The following is a 21,525-nucleotide window of genomic DNA, read 5'->3' on the forward strand; positions in this document are numbered from 1 at the left end:
TCAAAATGACTGAATGAGTAGAGCAACAAATCTGCATCAAGTTTTGGATTAAGTGTGAACATTCCTCTGTGAAAACTATTTGCATGATTCAGAAAACTGTAGCTATGGGCAACTGGTGATTGGCAGCTTCATCATGACAACATGCCCACTCATACATCATGTCTTGTGCAGAGATTTTTGGTGCAACATTGAATCATTCAGGTGACTCAGCCCTTCTACAGCCCAAATTTGGCACCCTGCAACTTCTGGCTTTTCTCAAAACTAAAATCACCTTTGAAAGGAAAGAGATTTCAGACCATTGATGAAATTCAGGAAAATACAACAGGGCAGCTGATGGCAATTAGGAGAACTGTGTGAGGTCCCAAGGTGCCTACTTTGAAGGGGACTAAGGCATCATTGTCTGTGTACGTTTCTCGTTTCTTGTATCTTCTTCAATAAATATCTCTTTTTTTTCATAGTACGTGGCTGAATACCTTCTGGACAGACCTTGTATATAACAATTTCAATAAAATAACTTATCCACGCACCACCTAAGAACAATTTTAGATGCTTTGAAGAATAAAAAGTGTTTCATCTTATTATTTTTCATATTTCCCATAGTTTTGTGGAAGGCAATATTATTTCCATATTTTTATGGTAGGTACTAATTAAATACCTAATGAATGAATACATGCACACATTTACATGCATACATATATACACACACATACACACATACATATATATGTACATCTCTAACCTCATTTTTCCTGGACCTGGCTGCTACTATGCCTGACAATTTCTCCCAGTCCCTTAAAATTGCCTAGTTTATTACTTTGTGCAAATTGATAAATTCTTTTGTTTTATAGAACTCCATTTCTTGATGCTATTGAGATGGTGGTGGTGTAAGATTTTAAGTTACTCTAGCTTTAGATTGTATAACACTTTCTAGTAATATCCAACTCCATCTCTTCTCACTAATACCCAAACACTTGATGTCCTTGTTAGAGAAGTGTTGTAGTTTTAGAGGGTTAAATTGACTTTTGTCTTAAACAATGAATGTGCATATATATGTGTGTATGTGCATACATGTGTGTCCAGGAATGAAAATGATTAATCTAAATTCAGAGTGAAGCTAGAAGAGAGATTTGTACAAAAGCAGTCTTCCTGTTTCTTTTTGGGAGTAGCCTGGGCTTCATCTTCATACCATGGCAATGCCCCTTTCTCTCCTTTACACCTAGCGTGCTGTTTGGAGTACATATCATTATTCCATTTTCTCCCTAGTCTTGCCTTCCTTCTTTCAAGCTGTAAATTAAGGCTATTTTTAAACAATGGATTTTCCTGACCCTCCATTTCCCAGGGCTTTTCTAAAGGCTGAAAGTGAAAGGATGGAAAAAAAATTTCTATGCAAACGGGAATGAAAAACAAAAGAGCTAAGGCAGTGATACTTATAACAGAAAAATAAATTAAAAGGTCATAACAAGAGACTAAAAAGGTCACTATATAATATTATTAAAGAGATCAATCAAACAAGAGGATATAACTCGTGTAAACATATATGCATCCAATATAGGAGCACCTAAATATATACAGAAAACCTTGGTGGACTTTAAAGGAGAGGTCAAAAGCAATACACTCATATTAGGAGATTTAAATACTCTATCCACATCAATGGATAGACCTTCTAGATAAAAAAAAAATCAACAAGGAAAGAGCAACCTTAAGTGGCATTCTGGATCAGAGGGATTTAATTGATATTTATGGAACATTTCATTCCAAAACAGCAGAGTATATATCCATCTCAAGTGCACATGGAACATTCTCAAAGAGATAGACTGCATGTTAACACAAAAGAAGCCTTAATAAATTTAAAAAGATAAAAATTATATCAAGGCTCTTCTCTGACTACAATGGTATGAAACTAGAAATCAACTTCAATTGAAAAAAATGAAGAGTATTAATACACATGGAGGCTAAATAGCATGTTACGAAATAATGAATGGGTTAACAAAGAGATCAAAGAAGAAATCAAAAGTTACCTGGAAACAAATGAAAATGAACACAAAACAACCCAAAATATATGGGACACAGTGAAATAAATCCTGAGAGGGAAATTTTTAGCATTACAGGCCTAAATCAAGAAGCAAGAAAAATTTCAAATAAATACTCTAACCATAAACTCAAAAGAGCTAGGAATAAAAAAGCCCAGAGTAAGTAGAAGAAAGGAAATAATAAAGATCAGAGTATAAATAAATGACAGAGAAACTAAAAAAAAATATGAAAGATCAATGAAACCAAGAGCCAGTTCTTTGAAAAGATGAAAAAATATGGTGAACCTCTAACCAGACTCATCAACCTTTTGGTTTCACGGGCTGGCACTCAATCCACTGAGCCACACCAGCCAGGGCAAACCAGACTCATCAAGAAAAAAAATGAGGGACCCAAATAAATAAAATCAGAAGTAAAAGAGGAGAAGTAACAACTGACACCACAGAAATACAAAAGATTGCAAGAAAATATGCCAACAAATTGGGCAATCTGGGGAAAATGGATAAATCCCTAGAACCATACGATGTTCCAAAACTGAATCAAGAATAAGCAGAACACCTGAATCGACAGATTACAACTAATGAAATTGAAGCATAATAAAAAAAATACTCCCAAAAAGTAAATCCTGGACTGGACTTTTAAAATTCACAGGTGAATTTTACCAAACATTCAAGAAGGAACTAATAACTATCCTTTTCAAACTATTCCAAAAAATTCAAGAGGAGGGACGACTTCCAAGCTCTCTTTATGAGGCCAGCATTATCCTAATTCCAAAACCACATAAAGACACTAAAAACAAATAAAAATATAGGCAATATTCTTGATGAACATAGATGCTAAAACCCTCAATGAAATATTGGCAAACTGGATCCAGCAGTAAATTTAAAAAATTATACACCATAATCAAGTCGGATTTATTCTGGGGATGCATGTTTGGTACAATCTTCAAAAATAAATAAGTGTGATATAACACAAATCAAATGAAGGATAAAATCATGATCATATCAATAGATGGAGAAAAAGCATTTGATAAAATCCTGCACCCATTTATGATAAAAGAAACTCTCAGCAAAATGGTAATAAAGAGATCATACCTCAAAATAATAAAGAGCATATATGACAAATTCACAGCTAACATCATACTCGATGAGCAAAAACTAAAAGCATTTCCCTTAAGATCAAGAACACGATATGGATGTCCACTTTCAACATTCTTATTCAACCTAGTGCTGGATGTAATAGCCACAGCACTCAGACAAGAAGAAGAAAGAAAAGGCATAGAAATTGGAAAGGAGGAAGTAAAACTGTCATTATTCACAGATGACATGATAATGTACATAGAAAACCCTAAATACTCCACCAAAAAACTACTAGATCTAATAAATGAATTCAGCAAAGTAACAGGATACAAAATTAATATTCAGAAATTGGTAGGGTTTTTTTTGCACACCAACGATGAACTATCAGAAGAGAAATTAAGAAAACAATTCCACTTATTTTGCAAAAATAATAATAATAAGGTACCTAGGAACCTTAGGTACCTTATTGATTGATTGATTGATTGATTGATTGAGAGAGGCGAAGGGAGGGAGAAAAAGAGGGAGAAAAACATCAGTGTGTGGTTGCCTCTCGCCCAGCCCTTACTGGGGAACTAGCCCACAACCCAGGCATGTGCCCTGACTGGGAATCAAACCAGGGACCCTTCAGTTCACAAGCCAGTGCTCAATCCACTGAGCCACACCAGCAAGGGAGAATTTGTGGAATTTTTAGAAAGTTTTTAATTAGGTTGAAGTTTTAAGTTGTTTGATATATTACCTATGAAGTTCTCATTCAATCAGTATTTTTTTAATTTGCACAGTTTAATTTGCAAAGTTGCACAGTTCAGTTTTGCATATAATACCTACAAGTGGAATCTAATGAGCAAAATAAACTAACAAACAAAATAGAACCACAGGTATGGGAAAATGGAGCAGACTGACAGTGACCAGAGGGGCAGGGGAGGAGGACAATTGCGGAAAGAAGGGGAAGGGACTAGACAAAGAACATGTATGAATGACGGACATGGACAACAGTGTGAGAATTGACTATGGGAGTGAGGGGATGGAATGGGTAGAGGAGGGCAAGGGGGGAAATTGAGACAACTGTAATAGAATAATAAAATGATTTAAAAATACAACTGACTGTACTGCATCAGTATTTCCTAAGCATGTTTGTTGTTAAGTCTCTGCAGACAGAATGTCCTTCTTACCCATTCTTTGCCTAGAGAATGCCCATCTAAGACCAATCTAAAATTCTGTTCCTCCTTGAAGCCTTCCCTGATCCTAAACAGAATAAATCATCCAACTTTGTTATTCTAAAACACCTCTCTTATATGTCTGTTGCATCACTTGTTATGTTATGACTTACAGACTACTCACATAATTAAATCATTATACTTAGTATATTAGTATGCACTTTGTGGCTATACCCTATTCATGTGCGCCCTCACTGGGCTTAGCACAGTATTTATAGTGGATACATATAAAGTGTTGATTTCAATTAATCTTGCATAATTATTGCAAACATCAAACAAAACAATTTGTATCAGTTGCCTGGTATAGTGCCTAGTATTGATGTTCAGTAAAGTTTTTCTTACTTTTTCCTCCTTAGTGTACTCCTGCCTCACTTCTTTCAACTTCGTATATATTCTGTCCATGAGAAGAGACTGGAGATTTCTTCCTTTTATTGCTTACATGTCTTTTTTTCAGGGCACTAGCACTGACTGTTTTTGCATCTCTCATTTGTTTATTAATTTATTTTAGGTGACTGGATCTGTTCAGATCAGAGATCCTCCAAAGACAGCAGACAGAGGTAGTATGACATCTCTACCACTTCTGGCTGCCAACCCCATGGAGAACCCAGCACTGTTTAATGACATCAAGATTGAGCCCCCAGAAGAACTTCTGGCTAATGAGTTCAACCTGCCCCAGGTGGAACCAGTCGACCTCTCCTTTCACAAGCCCAAGGCTCCTCTCCAGCCTGCCAGCATGCTGCAAGCTCCAGTACGTCCTCCCAAGCCACAGCCTGTACCCCAGACTCCTGTAGTGTCCTCTTCAACCTCTGACACAGGCAGTTTAGCAAACATCCCTACAGTTCTGACTCCAGGCTCTATTCTGGCCTCCTCTCAGGGCACCTGTGGCCAGCAGATTTTGCATGTGATTCACACCATCCCTTCAGTCAGTCTGCCAAATAAAATGGGTGGCCTGAAAACCATCCCAGTAGTGGTGCAGTCGCTGCCTATGGTGTATACTACTTTGCCTGCAGATGGGAGCCCTGCAGCCATTACAGTCCCACTCATTGGAGGAGATGGCAAAAATGCTGGATCAGGTGAGTGTCACTGTGCCCCTTTCCTGAGCCTCACCTTCAATCTCTTTTTGAGTTGTCCTGTCTCCTATCCCTTTTCATCCACTTTAATTATTCTTGCACACAACTTCAATCTTTCATAAACTGTTTTTATCATACCTTTTCTTTTTTTTGTTTGTTTTGCTTGTTCATTTATTTTGTTTTTGTTTTTTATTTTTGACGCTATTACAGATGTACCACATTTTATCCCCTTTACCCCTCTCCACCCAGCTCCCGCAACCTTCACCACAATTGTTTGCAACAGCATGAATGAACCTGGAGATTATTATGCTAAGTGAAATAAGCCAGTAAGAGAAAGACAAATGCCATATGATCTCACTTATATGTGGAATCTAATAAACAAATAAACTGATGAACAAAATAGGACCAGAGTCATGGATACATGGAACAGTCTAACAGATCTCAGAGTGGAGGGGGTTGGGGGAGGACTGGAAGAAATTTATCATGTCTTTTCAATGCTTAAGAATGTACAGTGACTCTCTTTTGTTTAGCCTATGCTTATCAAACTGTAGTATGCATGTCCTTGAGTGAAATGCAATGTATCTTCCTGAAATCTATGTATTACTTGAGAATAAGTAATTTAAAACATTTTATATTTTAAAAATATGTTTCATTAAAGAGAAACTGTAAATTTTGAATAACATTTTAAGATAAAACACAAACTTCAGAAATAGTATTAAGCTTACTAAGGCTTGGGATTTTCAAGGAAAGTGTTTTTATTCTTTTATTCTGTGACATTAGAATGCTTTTGTGGACAAGTTGCTAATGTTTCTAGCCTAACATACTTACCAGACTTAGCTCCTGCCTTTCTTAACACTGTACTTTTTTTTCTTCCCTGCAGGTAAAAGTCTTTGAAATATTGACATTTTCCCTGTGTTACTCTTCGTATAGCATCTGTCACCCTCCATTTTACTTTTTTACTCACCTGTATCACAAGTATATGGGCATTCTTCCTAATTGAATTATAAATTCCTCAAGGACAAGACTGTATCTTATTTCTTTTTGTGCATATTCAGAGAACCCAACGCAGTGGTAGATAGTAGTTCTCTTGCAACTAATAATTTGATGAACAGACTTGAAATTTGTCCAGGAGGAATTTCATATGCTTAATCTTTCCTTTGTAATTTTTTAAATAAGTTCATAATTCAGAAAGGTATAAAGTAAGTCTCCCTTTCACCACTATTCCCCCAACCACCCAGTTCCTCAGCTGGAAGCATATCCTCCTTAGTTTGTAATTGGGAATGATCAAAGAAAAATATATGGCTTCTTGAAGTGTTTCAAGATATTTTGCTTCACCATGTCTGTAGCATTCCAATCAATTTTGAATGTTAGGCCTTAGGAAGGATGTTGGAAAATTGGAGTATAATTAGAGGAAAGAGATTAGGATGGTGTGAGGACCCAAATTCATATCATTGAGGAGCTGATAAATGTTTAGCATGAACTACAAAGACCAAAGGAGAGAGATGGAGGTGGAAATGACTTGGAACCAGATTTCAGATTTTATATATATATAATCTCTGAAAGACAAATCCATGTGGCCTCACTTATATATGGAATCTAATGAGAAAATAAACTGATAAACAAAATAAGACCAGAGGCATGGACACATGGAGCGGACTGATAGATCTCAGAGGAGAGGGGCCTAGGGGGATTGGAAGAGATTTATCATGTTTATATGTATATAAACTTTCTAAGAGTTTTCAACCTTTGAAATTAAATACCTTGTGATCATTCCACTACCAAATGTAGGATACTGGAAAACAACATATTAATTATCAAGTTGCTGTGACTCTGCAGTGTTTTTTTGAATAAAAATGTCATCAATGACTAGTGGTTAATTTTGGTAATGATAAGTATTCATTACAATCTTGTTTTTGAGATCTTTTAAGGAAATTAATTAAAATATGATTATCAATTCTTGGGAGAGAGAGTCAAACAAAAAAATAAATGGGAAAATAAAATTCCCTGTGTGAGGATTTACTGATACCAAGACAGTGATAGCACCAAGGGATGGTTTGAAGGGGCTTTTTGTTTGTTTGTTATGTTTTATATAACAAAATATTCCATCTTTATTTCTGTTCAGTGATTAAATATTCTTCCCTTTGTTTTTGTGTATTTTCTGAAACATTATTATTTCTGAAACAAAAAATAAAAACAAGTTATGGATAAAGAAACAGTTATTAAATGTCGAGAGTCTGACAATCAAAGTCTGAAACCCAGGACAGGTCTAGCTACAAAGACAGTGATTGAACCCAGTTGCAGAATATCATTCCTTTCTTTCCCTTCTGGAGTGCTATTTATCAGACTGTTTTCTCTACATTTGATGTTCTCAGTGCACTTATATTAAACAATAATATATAAATATTAACTGGCACAATAGCAAAGTGATGCTATTGACTTTGGTTTTAAATTGCTACAAAATGTAATAACCGTTTGTAGTTATGAGACACACTAGAACTAAAACATAAAACACATAAAACATAAATCAAGAGCTCCTATAACAACAAAAAAACTCACATCTGACTTAACCTCTGCTCTTTTTGACCTATGTTTATTTTCAATTTCTCTGTAAATTTTTGTTTCATAGATTGGAAAGAGGCAATCCCGCCCCCCAAAAATGTTTTGCAGAGTTGAAAGGGCTCACAAAAATCCAAACCACCTAAAACATATCTGAATGAGGACCCTATTTTTGTTAAAGGTCTTTGCTAAATTACCACATGGAGAATAGGTGACTATTGCACTTATACTGGTGTAAATAAGGTTCAGAAGTCTGAGATCTCTCCCTGTTCCAAATAGAACTGCCAGGGGCATTTTATTCAAATAATAACAACTGATATTTCTTGCTCTTAAAACAAAATTGGGAAAGGCTCATTATTTTAAAATCTGGTATATATAAAAGTCGATGCCACCTTTAATTGAAGGTGCTTATTAGGTATTTCCAAAAGTTCTTTGCCTTTTTACGTGGCAGCATTTTCACGAGGGGTCAAGAACTACCATTAATATGCAAGAAACAACAAAAACCAAAAAAATAAACCGAGACAATTTTCTGCATTGTCACCACCACCATGATCTCCTGTCCAGTATACTAGTTCATCTGCTTTTTACAGCAGGTTAGTGTAGCGATACATGCTGCAGAAACCTTCAGATACCAGGAAGAAAAGTTACAAAAAAGGATGAAAAACAATGACAAATGAGAGGGGAAAACCATAATCACAACAAAGACCAAAAAGATCCCTTGCTTTGTCCTTGGGACATCAAGAAAAATTGAACTGTTTTATAACCCCAAGTAAAAAGGAGTTGCTCAATGCCCAGTGCTTGCAACAAGTCAATTTATACTTGTTAGATCAGTCCAAATCCTAAAGTAAAAAATTTATTTGTTAGAAGAACATTTCATTTCAGGACAAGCTCTTGAAGATGAAAGGAAGGCGTGTCTTCAGTGAGACAGCTGCCTCCTGTCAGAAGATTTCTTGCTGATGTGTTTGAAGATTTTGGACTTCTCGATTTCATTTTCTGGTAGCCCAATCCACTGCTACCTCCTCTCTTTTTAAGCTTGCCTTCATTGCTGTTCATGTTCAGATCAATAAAAAGAGGAACATTGAAACCAAATGACAGAGCAACTTGAGGCAAATTTAAGTTATTAACATTAAAGATCTGTTTCAGAGAATGGGAATCATATGCTTGAATGTATGATTTTATATGCTTCCTGGGCTGACTTATAAAGCAAGTAGTTCTTTTCAATCAATTTTTCAAGCTGAGACTGAATATCAGAAATTTTGGACCAGGGAAACTCAAATTCACTTAATGGAACCTTGGACTGTTTCAAGTAATGAAGGAAACCCAATTCTTCTGGGTGCAAAATGAGCAAAGCTTGCCCCCTTCAATTTAGGCCTCTGGCTGTTCTTCCCACACGATGAATGTATTTCTTGGGGTCATCTGGAGGGTCAATACTGAACAATCCAGCCGACCTCAAGAGTATCCAGCCCTCTAGCTGCCACATCTCTGTACAACAATATCTCCATATCTGCATTGCAAAACTGAAAGAATGTGGTCATACACTTATTTTGCTTCTGCCTTCCATGAATGGCCAAGACAAACAAATTGATGTAGTTTAGCTACTCGTAGTGGTACTTCACGGACATACAAGATGAAGACCTAGTTCCTTCTTCTGGTTCTGCTTAAGGAATGTAAAGAGCAGGAGGAATCTCTTTTTCAGAAGGGCAAACAACATATCCCTGCTCAAGACCATCCACTGTTGCATTAGCTTTATCATCCTCAACACCAACATACAATGGCTCCTTTTTCAGAGAAATCCTTGCCAGGTCTTCATCTTTTCGAGTTTGTGTGGTAGAAAAGAGCATGGTCTGTTTGCTTGTTGGCAGAAGTTTAATAATTTGTTTAATTCATCTTCAAACCCAACATCCAAGATACGATCAGCCCCATCAATAACCAGACACTGTAGGTTTTTATACGTAAATCCTGGAGTATTCTGCATATGGTCCAGGAGACAGTCCGGTGTAGCCACAATGAGGTTGATCCCATTAGCAAGTTTCTGTGCTTTGGCGGATCTATTACTGCCACCCATTATTAATCCATATGTGTGAACATGGTGTGTCATTAGCTCTTTAAGAATACCAAAAGTCTTCATGGCAAGTTCCCTAGTAGGTGAGAGAATAAGAACTCCTCTTCCATTCCTGGGCATAAACTTTAACTTGACAGTGAGTTCAACTGCAGGGATGATAAAGGCCAGGATTTTGCTGCTGCCTGTTTTTGCAGCTACAAGAAGATCCCTGCCTTCCAGAAGTGGTTTGATACTTTTATGTTGAATTTCAATCATATTCGTAAAGCCCATTTCTTTTATTGCCTTCAGTGTGCTCTCATTGACAAGATTAGATAGGGAAGCAAATGAAGTATCCTCAAAAGTTCCTGTCAGTCCCAGGGGCAGTATGGATATTTCACTGACCTCTTCTCCATCGTTTGGCTTCTCCACACTGGTTTCTGTTTCTTCCAGAGCCTGGGCACCTTCTTCAGATTCCCCTTTGTCTTCAGTTTTTGCTTTTTTTGGTATCAGGCCCACGATCATCCACTATTTTTCTCTTCTCCTCCTTCTCCTTCTCCTCCTCCTCCTCCTCCTCTTTCTCCTCCTCCATCTTATTCTTCTCTGTCTTATTCTCCTCCTCCTTCTCCTCTTCCTCCTCCTCCTCCTCTTCTCTTTATCCTTCTCCTTCCTCTCCTGTTCTTCCTGTTTCTCCTCATCCTGATCCTCCTCCTCCTCCTCCATCATCTTTTTCCTCTTCCTCTTCCTCTCCTTCTTCTTCCCCTCCTTCTTCCTCTTCCCCTCCTTCTTCTTCTTCTTCTCCTCCCCCTCCTCCTCCTCCTTCCTTCTTCCTTCTTCTTCTTTTTCGTCTTCCCCTCCTTCTTCTCTGAATTGGGAGACTGCACCACTGCTTCCCCATTGGTTAATACAGTAGATTTCTTGGAGGGTATTTTTTAACTTCTACATTTTCCACTTTTTTCTTTAGATCTATCTCCATTTTGGGCTTCTGATAAGCCCTTACTCATAGACTGCTTTAAGGATTTTTTAACTTTTCCACTTCCCACTGTTGTCTTCAGATCAATCTCCATTTTGGGCTTCTGATAAGCCTACTCTCATAGATTGTTTTAAGGATTTTTTAACTTTTCCACTTTCTACTCTTTCTTCAGACACATCTCCATTTTTAGTTTCTGACAGGCCCACATTCCAGGCTCCTTGTAGCTTTAGGTTTCACTGCCGCAATTTGAGGTTCGGCTTCTCAATCTTCTTGCACAGGAGTTTCATTGGTAGATGATGCATGTTGATGGAATGCCTTCAGAGTGGCACCACAGCAGGCTTCTCATCTTTCAGATCTGAAAGGTCTTTGAATTCCACCATAATATCTATCAGTCCACCAGAGCCAGTCTAAATAAACAATAAATTTTAAAAGTGTTTTGTGTAGTTTCAAGCTAAGCTAAGACCATTATCCCAATGGTCTTCAAAATGGTATGCTTACATCTTGAACGAGGGAGGTGCACAAAACAACTAGAGCATAAGAAGAAAGTATCAAAATTCATATCTGCAGTTTCTTGCCTCTTATATGTTACTTTTTATTTTTGTAATGTACACAAAATTTTTAATATACTAGTACATCTATATCACACACACACACACACACACACACACACATGCAGACACAAATATATTGAGATGCATGCTTTAAACTTTTTAGTGAATGATGCACAGTCAATTATAGAGATGACTGCACTAGCCAGGTCCTTCCTATTCAACCTTATTACTACCCTTAAGTTTATTCTATACAGAAGTTTTGAAGCCTTCACTAGATCTAGGAGACTGCTGACCACAGTATTGAGTTTTGTTTGGTGTCATAAATGTAAGTAATTGGTGATAGATATTTAAGGGCTTCTCCCAACATAAGGAGAAAGTAAGGATATAACATTTATCAAATACCGACTAGGTACTAGATATGTGTTTCATCTCATTGGCTTGTTTTCATTTAAGAGCATGAAAGCAAAAGAATGTGTTCTTATCTCTGGAGTGAGACTAGTCATTTATGTTAGGATAGCAAGGAAACTATTCAGAGACTTTGATTCAACAAACACACATTGAACCTAGTCAGGTAATCCCTGTTCTGGGGGCTAGAGATAGAGGGTTGAATCATAACCAGTATCCTATCTCACTCACTGTCTTAGAGGAGCTTATTCTAGTGGTACAAAAATGCTCTTTACTACCTTTCCCTCAAAGGAATTTCTGTTTCCAGCTATGCTAAATATTTTAAATATTCTTCTCTTCCTTTTATACAAGTACATTTCTTTCATCTTTGCCTTTTCTTTATTTCTTTTTCTGCTACTTCTCATTGTGTGCCAAAGTGTGAATCCTGAAAATGATAACACAGGCACATATATTTTAGCCCACATTTCTCTTTTTCTTTGCTTTTAGTGAAAGTTGACCCCACCTCCATGTCTCCACTGGAAATCCCAAGTGATAGTGAGGAAAGTGCAAATGAGAGTGGATCCTTGGCCTTACAGGGACTACAGCAAGAGTGAGTACTTTTGTCTTCAAGTCCCTTTCTGTGTATATACATGTGTGTCTGTGGTGGAAGTGGAAGAAATTCTCAGGTACAATAGTAAGAACTTGAGGACAACAGAATATAGGAAAACTGGCTTCCTAGCAAAGGTATGAGTGTGTGTGCATACATGTACATAAACATGCATATTATTGCAGAGTTATGTTCTAATTGTAGATCATCAATTTTACCCTTGAAAATCTTCAAATTTTCTGTAAAGTATAGTTGTGTACTGTTTTCTTTCTGTAAGTTTAAAGCAGCCTTGTCTTCCAGTGTTGGAACTAATAAAGTAGTTGGCTTGTGTTTTATTTTTTTTAATATTTGTCTCTGCAATTTTATTTTTAAATTTATTTTAATTGTACTTTTTAGCAACCATGTTGTATGAAAAATACATTTCTTTAAACACAAGAATGAGACTTATTAGAGTGAAATGCTCACACTGTTTGGAAACAGAAACTACCCAAAGAAACATTGCCACCTCCTGGAACCTACACTTACTGAGCAGAGTGGGCTAGTTGAGGGAAATGCTGGTACTCTTCCAATTATTTCTTCTTTTAAGGACCTCGTGTTAAATTTGCATAAATTAAATGCATGTATAAGGTGGCCTCACTGAAAGTATGTCCATTTATTTAGCCTTCACTTTAAAATAATTCTTTGGCACTCTCTCTCTCTCTCTCCCTATTTTCTCAGATCGACAGCAATGACCCAAATGCAGGGAGAAGAGTCCCTTGACTTGAAGAGAAGACGGATTCACCAATGTGACTTTGCTGGATGCAGCAAAGTATACACCAAAAGCTCTCACCTGAAAGCCCACCGCAGAATCCATACAGGTCTGTGTACCTTCACCCCACCCCCAAGATACACACACACACATGCATGCATGCATGGACACACACAGAGTCTCTGAGAGACAAGAAGAGAAGAAAGTCTTCAAACAAAGACTAATCCATTTATACTCATGGGCACAGGTTCCATTCATGGCTTTTATTTCTATGTCTTGTTTATACTCTAAAGTAGCTTTTCTAAAACCAATCTATGAATACACTAAGCCTGGTGTCTTCTGAATCATCATCACAACTTCACTGGTTTTATGAGTATTGAAAAACTCAAGGGCAGTTTAAACTAAGTGAAATTAAAGGAAGCATTTGGAGCTCAGCACCATCCACCAACCTATAACAAACATACGTTTCACATTTTAAAAAAGGTGCACATAAAGCAGAACTGGTGGGGATTGTGTCAAACTGGGGTTGGGGGGCACCTGCCCCATCTGGAGGAGAAGTCACTTAACTACAAATAAGAATTACCAAATTTCCAAAATTTTAAAGAGAAGCAGAATGTCAAGATTTTTATGTGATGTGCCCTAGATTTTGAATGTTGGCATTTAACTAAAAATTTTGTATAACACCATGGATTCAAAGAAACCTGTCTGTGTGTCAGATATAGCTTGCCAGTCATCAGTTTATGCCCTTGACTGGGAGACTCCTCCTTACAAATCATCTCCAACTCATAATTGAGACTTGGAAACCCTGGACAAGAGAATGACCCTCTTTCTTTGGAAACATAATACTGTGTTACATTTGTCTTGTTACATAAATCCTTGTTAGGATTTACATAGAAGGATCCAGAGTCCTAGTTGATGTGCCCTGAAGCTATGAACAGGTGACTGACTTCCAGGCTGCATTGTCTGAATATTCCCATAACTCTCTTCTTATTTATTGGTGTTTAGTTTGCTTCTCCTCCATGTTGGACTGTTGGGTGGAATCTTATTCTACTGACTACATATGTGTACAGTTGAAGCTGTGAGATGGAATAAGCTTGCCTTGTGCTGGTATTTGGCAAAAGTCTAAAAACCTACTACATGTTGCATGCAGTGATCAGTGGTAGAAACATAGAGGTGCAAGAGTGGAAAGGGGAAGAACACTTAGGAGGCTACTGTAGTGATCCAGACAACAGATAGATGATGATAGATGATAGATAGATAGATAGGTAGATAGATAGATAGTTAGATAGATAGATAGATAGATAGATAGATAGATAGATAGATAGATAGATTATAGATAGATATTCAGGTTTAAATTTAAACCTGAATTTTTAATAAGCAAAAGTCGAACAGTTTACTGGACTCTCATGTATCCCTCACCCAATTTCAACAATTATTATACATGTATAGCCAGTTTGTTTCTTCTATACTCCTACCAACTCTCCTACTCCACACTATTAACTTGAAGCAAATTTCAGACATCATATTATCTTTGTCATAAATATTTAAGAATATATCTTTAAAAGGCAAAGACATTTAAAAATAAGCATGAAGAGACTGGCAGGAGATATTTAAAGTGCTCAGAGAAAGGAACTTAAAAATGCTTTAATATCAAACTTCCCCAGTTGTCTAAAAGATTTTTTTAAAGTTTATTCAAATCAGTCTCTAAAAAAGGCTCTTACATTGAACAAAATAGTCAATGTGAGAAGGAGCCAACTATGCCAAAAACTTGAGCAAAGTGTTATTCTTATCTAGGCAGAGTACAAAAGGTATGAGATGGGAATAAGCTTGCTTTGTTCTAATAACTGATAGAATCCCAACATTCCTAGGGTATATTAAGTGCAGTGGTTGGTAGTGGAAGCATTTAGATGTAAGAATGGAAGAGGGAAGACCACTGAAGAGGCCACACAAAAAATGATGAAAGTCTCGCTAAGATGTGGAGTGAAGGAAATGTATTAATGATTGAGGGAACACTGATTCTCATATTTTTGTTTTGGGTGACTGGGTGTATGGAGGTTCTATTTACAGAGATACAGTGTTTGCTAATTATCACACAGTTACATGGGAAAAGTCCCCTGGAATCACCCCTTGGTATGCAACCTAGGTATACTTTTCTCTAATGCTGGTACTCCACAGGTTCTTTGGAACTGAGGTAGCTACAGGTCTGCCTGCTTCAGTGCCCTCAAAGCACTGGGATTCATTTCAAGGGGTCCCAAAGAGTGATGTACTTGTCTCTGGTAGGGATTCTCTCAGCAGAGAGCCATTAGGCTACTGCTTATCTGGATCCTTCTTCTAGGATGCAATAAAGAGGTTCACTTTCACTGTATTGATTGTCTCATCTCCTCTGAGCTGACAGTCATACAAAGCAGGAAATACAGATACAGCAATTGCCATTAAATGTACTGTCAATCATTGCTTCTTGGCCTTTTGGCTAAGATCAAGTGTAAATATATTGTCAAGTACCCATTTTTAATAATGGCATCAACCCATTCACCCAGATTCAAAATTAATCATTGATTGTTAACATTCTCTTATGCCCTTGGTTATTTGTTTCTAAAGTTCTTTTATTTCATTTATTAAGTAGTTCTTTTATTGAGGATGTAGACATAATTGCAAGGAACATATATTGTGAAACTGCACTCTCTGGATTTGATATCCCATTCTTCTACTCATTAATAAAAAATTACTTTAAATTTTTGTCTTAATTTCCTTATGTGGAAATGTTAATAATGAAAAAACACCTTGTATGGTATCTGACATAGAGTTAACACTCAGTAAATGGTAGGTATGATCAATGTCCTTTCAATTCTAGTCTCACTGCCACCCCCTTAAGTATTTTTTTGTCTTAATTTATTCTTTACCACAGCTTCATTGACTTAACAGTTCACCATTAAAATTGGATATATTTAAGATGTAAAATTTGGTGATGTGATATATGTATACATTGTGAAACACTCACCACAGTCAAGATAATTAACATATCTATCACCTGACATAGTTACCTTTTTTGGTGGTGAGAATGCCTAAGATCTACCCTTTAGCAAATTTCAAGTATATGGTACAATATTGTTAACTGTAATCACATTGTTGTACACTAGATTCCCATGATATATTTATCTTGCAAAACTGAAACTCTGTACCCCTTTACCAGTATGTCCCCATACTCCAGCCCCAGCCTCTGGTAGCCAATACTCAACAACCTGTTTCAAACAGTTTGACATTGTTATGTTCCACATATGGTGTTAGGGCATCCAGTATTTGTATTTCTGAATCTGGCTATTTCACTTAGCTTAATGTCCTCTAGGTTTATCCATGTTATTACAAATGGCAGGATTTCCTTCTTTTGAAAGGCTAAATAATACATCCCATCTTCTTTATGTATTCATCCATCAACAGACACTTACATTGTTTCCATATCTTGGCTTTGTGACTAATGATGTAGTGAGCATGGGAGTGCCTATATCTCTTAGAGATACTCATTTTATTCCCTTTGGATATATACCCAGCCATGACATTGCTGGATTATATGGTAGTTCTATGTTTAATTTTTAAAGTATGTTTTATTGATTATGCTGTTACAGTTGTCCCATTTTCTCCACTTTATCCCCTTCCACCCCGAACCCACCTTCCACCAGCATCCCCCCCCACCAAGTTCATGTCCATGGGTCCTACATATAGGCTCTTTGGCTTCTTCATTTCCTATACTATTCTTAACCTCCCCCTGTCTATTTTGTATCTAACAATCATGCTTCTTACTCCCTGTACCCTTTCCCCAGTTCTCTCCCCTCCCCATTGATAACCCTCCATGTGATCTCTATTTCTGTGATTCTGTTCCTCTTCTAGTTGCTTGTTTAGTTTGTTTTCGTTTTTTAGGTTCAGTTGCTGATAGTTGTGAATTTGTTGTCATTTTACTGTTCACAGTTTTGATCTTTTTCTTAGATGAGTCCTTTTAACATTTCATATAATAAGGACTTGGTGATGATGAACTCCTTCAACTTTACCTTATCTAGGAAGCACTTTATCTGCCCTTCCATTGTAAATGATAGTTTTGCTGGATAGAGTAATCGTGGATGCAGGTCCTTGCTTTTCATGACTGAATACTTCTTTCCAGCCCCTTCTTGCCTGTAAGTTTTCTTTTGAGAAATCAGCTGATAGCCTTGTGGGAACTCCTTTGTAGGTAACTGTCTCCTTTTTTCTTGCTGCTTTTAAGATTCTCTCCTTATCTTTAATCTTCAGCAATTTAATTATGATGTGTCTTGGTGTGTACCTCCTTGGGTCCAAATTCTTTGGGACTCTCTGAGCTCCCTGGACTTCCTGGAAGTCTATTCCCTTCGAAAGACTATGTTTAATTTTTTTAAAAATATTTTATGTATTTATTTTTAGTGGGGAATGGAGAGATAAAGAGAGGGAGAGAAATATCAATGTGTAGTTGCCTCTCACACACCCCCTACTGGGGACCTGCCACAATCTAGGCATATGCACTGACTGGGAATTGAACCAGTGACCCTTTGGTTCACAGGCTGGCACTCAGTCCACTGAACCACACCATCCAGGGATTACTATGTTTACTTTCTTGATGAAACTTTATACTATTTTTTCATGATGGCTATACTGATTTATATTACCAGCAATAGCGTACAAGGCTTTTCTCTCCACATATTCTACTATGTGTCTCATCCTTTGTCTTTCTAGTAATAGCCATTCTAACAGGTGTGAGGTGAAATCACACTGTGGTTTGTATTTACATTTCCCTGATGATTAATGAAATTGAACATATACCTGCTGGCCTTTGTTATATGCCTGTTAACCATTTGCATGTTTTCATTTGAGAAATGTCTATTCAGATCTTTTGTCCATTTTTAATTGGACTATTTGTGTTTATTGCTATAGAACTGTACAAGTTCATTTATTTTGGATATTAACTTTTTATGAGATATGTGCTTTGCAAATATTTTCTCCCATTCTGTAGGTTCACTTTCACTGTATTGATTGTTTCTATTGCTGTGCAGAAGCTTTTTAGTTTGATGGAATCCTATTTGTCAATTTCTATTATTGTTTCTGTGCTTTTAGTGTCTTATCCAAAAAAAGCATTGCCCAGACCAATGTCAAGAAGCTTTCCTCTGTGTTTTCTTTTAGTAGTTTTATGGATTTAGGTTTTAGTTTTAAGTCTTTAATTCATTTTGAGTTAAATTTTGTATATGGTGTGAGATAAGGGTCCAACTTCATTCTTCTGCATGTGAATATCCAGTTTTCCCAGCACCATTTATTGAATACTATCTTTGCCCCATTGTTTTTTATTGGCATGTTATTGAAGATCAATTGACTGTAGGGGCATGTATTTATACCTGAGCTCTCTTTTAAATTTCATTGGGCTATATATCTGTTTTTATGTCAGTACTATACAGTTTTGATTATTGTAGCTTTGTAATATATTTTGAAAGCAGAACATTTGATGCCTCAAATTTTATTCTTCTTGCTCAGAATTACTTTGGCTATTCAGGGTCTTTTGTGCTTCCATATGGATTTTGGGATTACTTTTCTATTTCTGTAAAGAAGACCAGTGAGATTTTGATGAAAATTACATTGAATCTGTAGGTCACCTTGGGTATTATGTTTATTTTAATATTATTAGTACTTCTAATTCACAAACATAGGATGACTTTCTATTTATCAGTGTCTTCTATGATTTTTATCATTTTTTAATTGTTATTCTATTACAGTTGTCCCAATTTTTACCACCTTGTCCTCTTCTGTCCATCCCACCCCCTGCTACTGCAGTCAATTCCATGTCCGTGGGTCATTCATACATGTCCTTTGACTAGTCCCTTCCCCTTCTTTTCACCATTATCTGCCTCCTCCCTCCCTTCTGGTGATTTTCAGTCTGTTCTATCTTTCCATTCCTATGTTTCTATTTTGTTCCTTAGTTTATTTTGTTTATTAGATTCCTCTTATAGGTAAGATCATACAGTATTTGCCTTTCACTGCCTTGCTGATTTAACTTAGCATAATACTCTCCATTTCCATCCATGCTGTCTTGAAGAGTAGGAGTTCCTTCTTTCTTTCTTCTGTGTAGTAGTCCACTGTGTAAATGTACCACAATTGTTTGATCCACTCATTTACTGGTGGGCACTTAGGCTGTTTCCAGCACTTGAATATGGTAAATAATGCTATTTGAGATTTTTCTATCTTCTTTAGGTAGGCCTGTATTGTTATCAACTTCCCTCTCAGTACCGCCTTCACTGCGTCCCATAGGTTTAGGGTTGATGTATGTTCATTTTCATTTGTTTCCAGATATTTTTTTATTTCTTTCTTGATCTCATTTTTGACCCATTCATTATTTAATAACATGTTATTGAATCTCCATGTTTGAATGTTTTTGAGTTGTTTTCTTGAGGTTGGTTTCTAGTTTCAATACATTGCGATCTAAGCACATACTTGATATGATTTCAATTTTCCTGAATTTGTTGAAGCTTTTTTTGTGTCCTGCCATGTGAGCTGTCTTTGAAAGTTATCCATATGCATTTGAAAACAATGTGTATTTTGTTTCTTTGGGGTGAATGATTTTTGTATATATCAGTTAAGTCCACTTGATCTACAATGTCATTCATAGCCAAAATATCCTTGATGATCCTTTGTTTGGAAGATCTATCTATTATTGACAGTGGGGTGTTAAAATCCTCTATGATGACTGTGTTATTGTCAATGACTTTTTTGAAGACCTCCAAGATTTTCTTTATATATTTAGGTGCTCCTATATTGGGTGCATATGTATTTACAAAGGTTACATAGTCCTGTTAAATTACTCCCTTTATTATGTAGTGACCTTCCTTGACCCTTTTTATGGCTTTTGTTTTGAAGACTATTTTGTCTTATATAAATATTGCTACCTAAGCTTTCTTTTCGTGTCCATTTGCTTGAACTATTTTTTTCCATCATTTACCTTTCAACCGTTGTAAACCTTTTGTTCTGAGGTGGGTCTTTGTAGACAGCATATATGCGGTTCATCTTCTCTTACCCATTCAGCAAACTTATGTCTTTTGATTGGATCATTTAATCCATTTACATTTAAGGTTATTATTGATAGGTACTTATTCATTGCCTATTTTACCACACCTGTGTTTCTCTCTTGCTCTCTCTTCCCCCCACATATATATATGGGGGAGAGAGAGAGAAATATATGTATTTCTTCTCCTTTATAGCAGTCCCTTTAGCATCTCTTGCAGTGCTGGCTTAGTGGAGGTGTACTCATTTAGCCTTCTTTTGTCTAGGTAGCTCTTTATTTCACCTTTCATTTTAAGTAAGAGCCTTGTTGAATAAGAGTCTTGGTTGTAGGTCCTTGCTTTTCATTACTTGGAATATTTCATGCCAGTCCCTGCTGGTTTGTAGTGCTTATAGCCTTATCAGAGCGCCCTTTTATGTTACTAGCTGTTTCTCCTTTGCTGCCTTTAAGATTCTCTCTTTGTGTTTAACATTTGCCATTTTATTTATATATTTATTTATGGATTTTGTGTAACCTACTTATGCCTCCTCTTTTGATTGTAATGTATAGAATAAGATGGAAAACTGCATTCTTCAGAGCATTTTTTCAACGTGTTGAAGTTTTGCTTCCTGAAAATATTGTCAATGTGGCTCAAATAAACTCAGAGAAATTCTCTACAGAATTTGATGATTCTTACATTGACATTAATTTGGCATAATTGGCAGGATTCCTAAGAAGCCTACCCAGGACCACCTTGCAGACTAGGTCTCCTGCCAGGTAACAGCAGGGGCTTATTGGACTCACATGCTCCTCGTTTTCCAAAGGGTGAACTTGGGTGAGTTTCAGTTGGAATTCCAGAACTCCCTGTCTTAAGGTATGATGCCCTGACTTTATTTGAGCTGTCTAATTATATCCTTGAGGTGGCAATAAGGCTAATAGTTGACAGAACCCGGCAAAGGTGGGACTGGAGGGAAAAATGAGTGACTGGTTTTTAAGTTTGGCTTTTCTATGCAATTGCTTTCTAAGAGTGTGAAGTACAGACTCCACAGATGTCAAAATAAAACTAAGACTGACATGGGAATTTGTGCCTCCAAGGCCAGAAACTCTCAGACACCCACCCTCATGATCACTTCAGGTAGGAAGCCTTGACTGGCAAGAACTTCACAGAAATGGGAAGATTTCACTAGAAGTAATATCAACTTAAAATACCCAAAATGCATCATTCTTTCTGTGCCTAAATAATTTTTTGCATGCAAAAC

General features: G+C 36.7%; 1 protein-coding gene and 1 pseudogene across 1 annotated transcript in view; one reads left to right on the forward strand and one right to left on the reverse strand.

Annotated features, from left to right (window-relative positions):
* Window positions 1–21,525, forward strand: part of KLF8 (KLF transcription factor 8) — a 182,175-nt gene that overhangs the window by 144,421 nt on the left and 16,229 nt on the right. Inside the window, exons 3-5 of the mRNA XM_054565748.1 lie at window positions 4,830–5,394; window positions 12,401–12,503; window positions 13,218–13,357. Coding sequence (XP_054421723.1) covers window positions 4,830–5,394; window positions 12,401–12,503; window positions 13,218–13,357 — 808 coding nt within the window. The remainder of the gene's footprint in view (window positions 1–4,829; window positions 5,395–12,400; window positions 12,504–13,217; window positions 13,358–21,525) is intronic.
* LOC129064610 (ATP-dependent RNA helicase DDX18-like) lies at window positions 8,864–11,260 on the reverse strand (annotated as a pseudogene).

This window comes from Pteronotus mesoamericanus, unplaced genomic scaffold (genome assembly GCF_021234165.1).
Source record: "Pteronotus mesoamericanus isolate MK-2021 breed Mesoamerican mustached bat unplaced genomic scaffold, CSHL_Meso_final contig_166, whole genome shotgun sequence".
Classification (NCBI taxonomy): domain Eukaryota; kingdom Metazoa; phylum Chordata; class Mammalia; order Chiroptera; family Mormoopidae; genus Pteronotus; species Pteronotus mesoamericanus.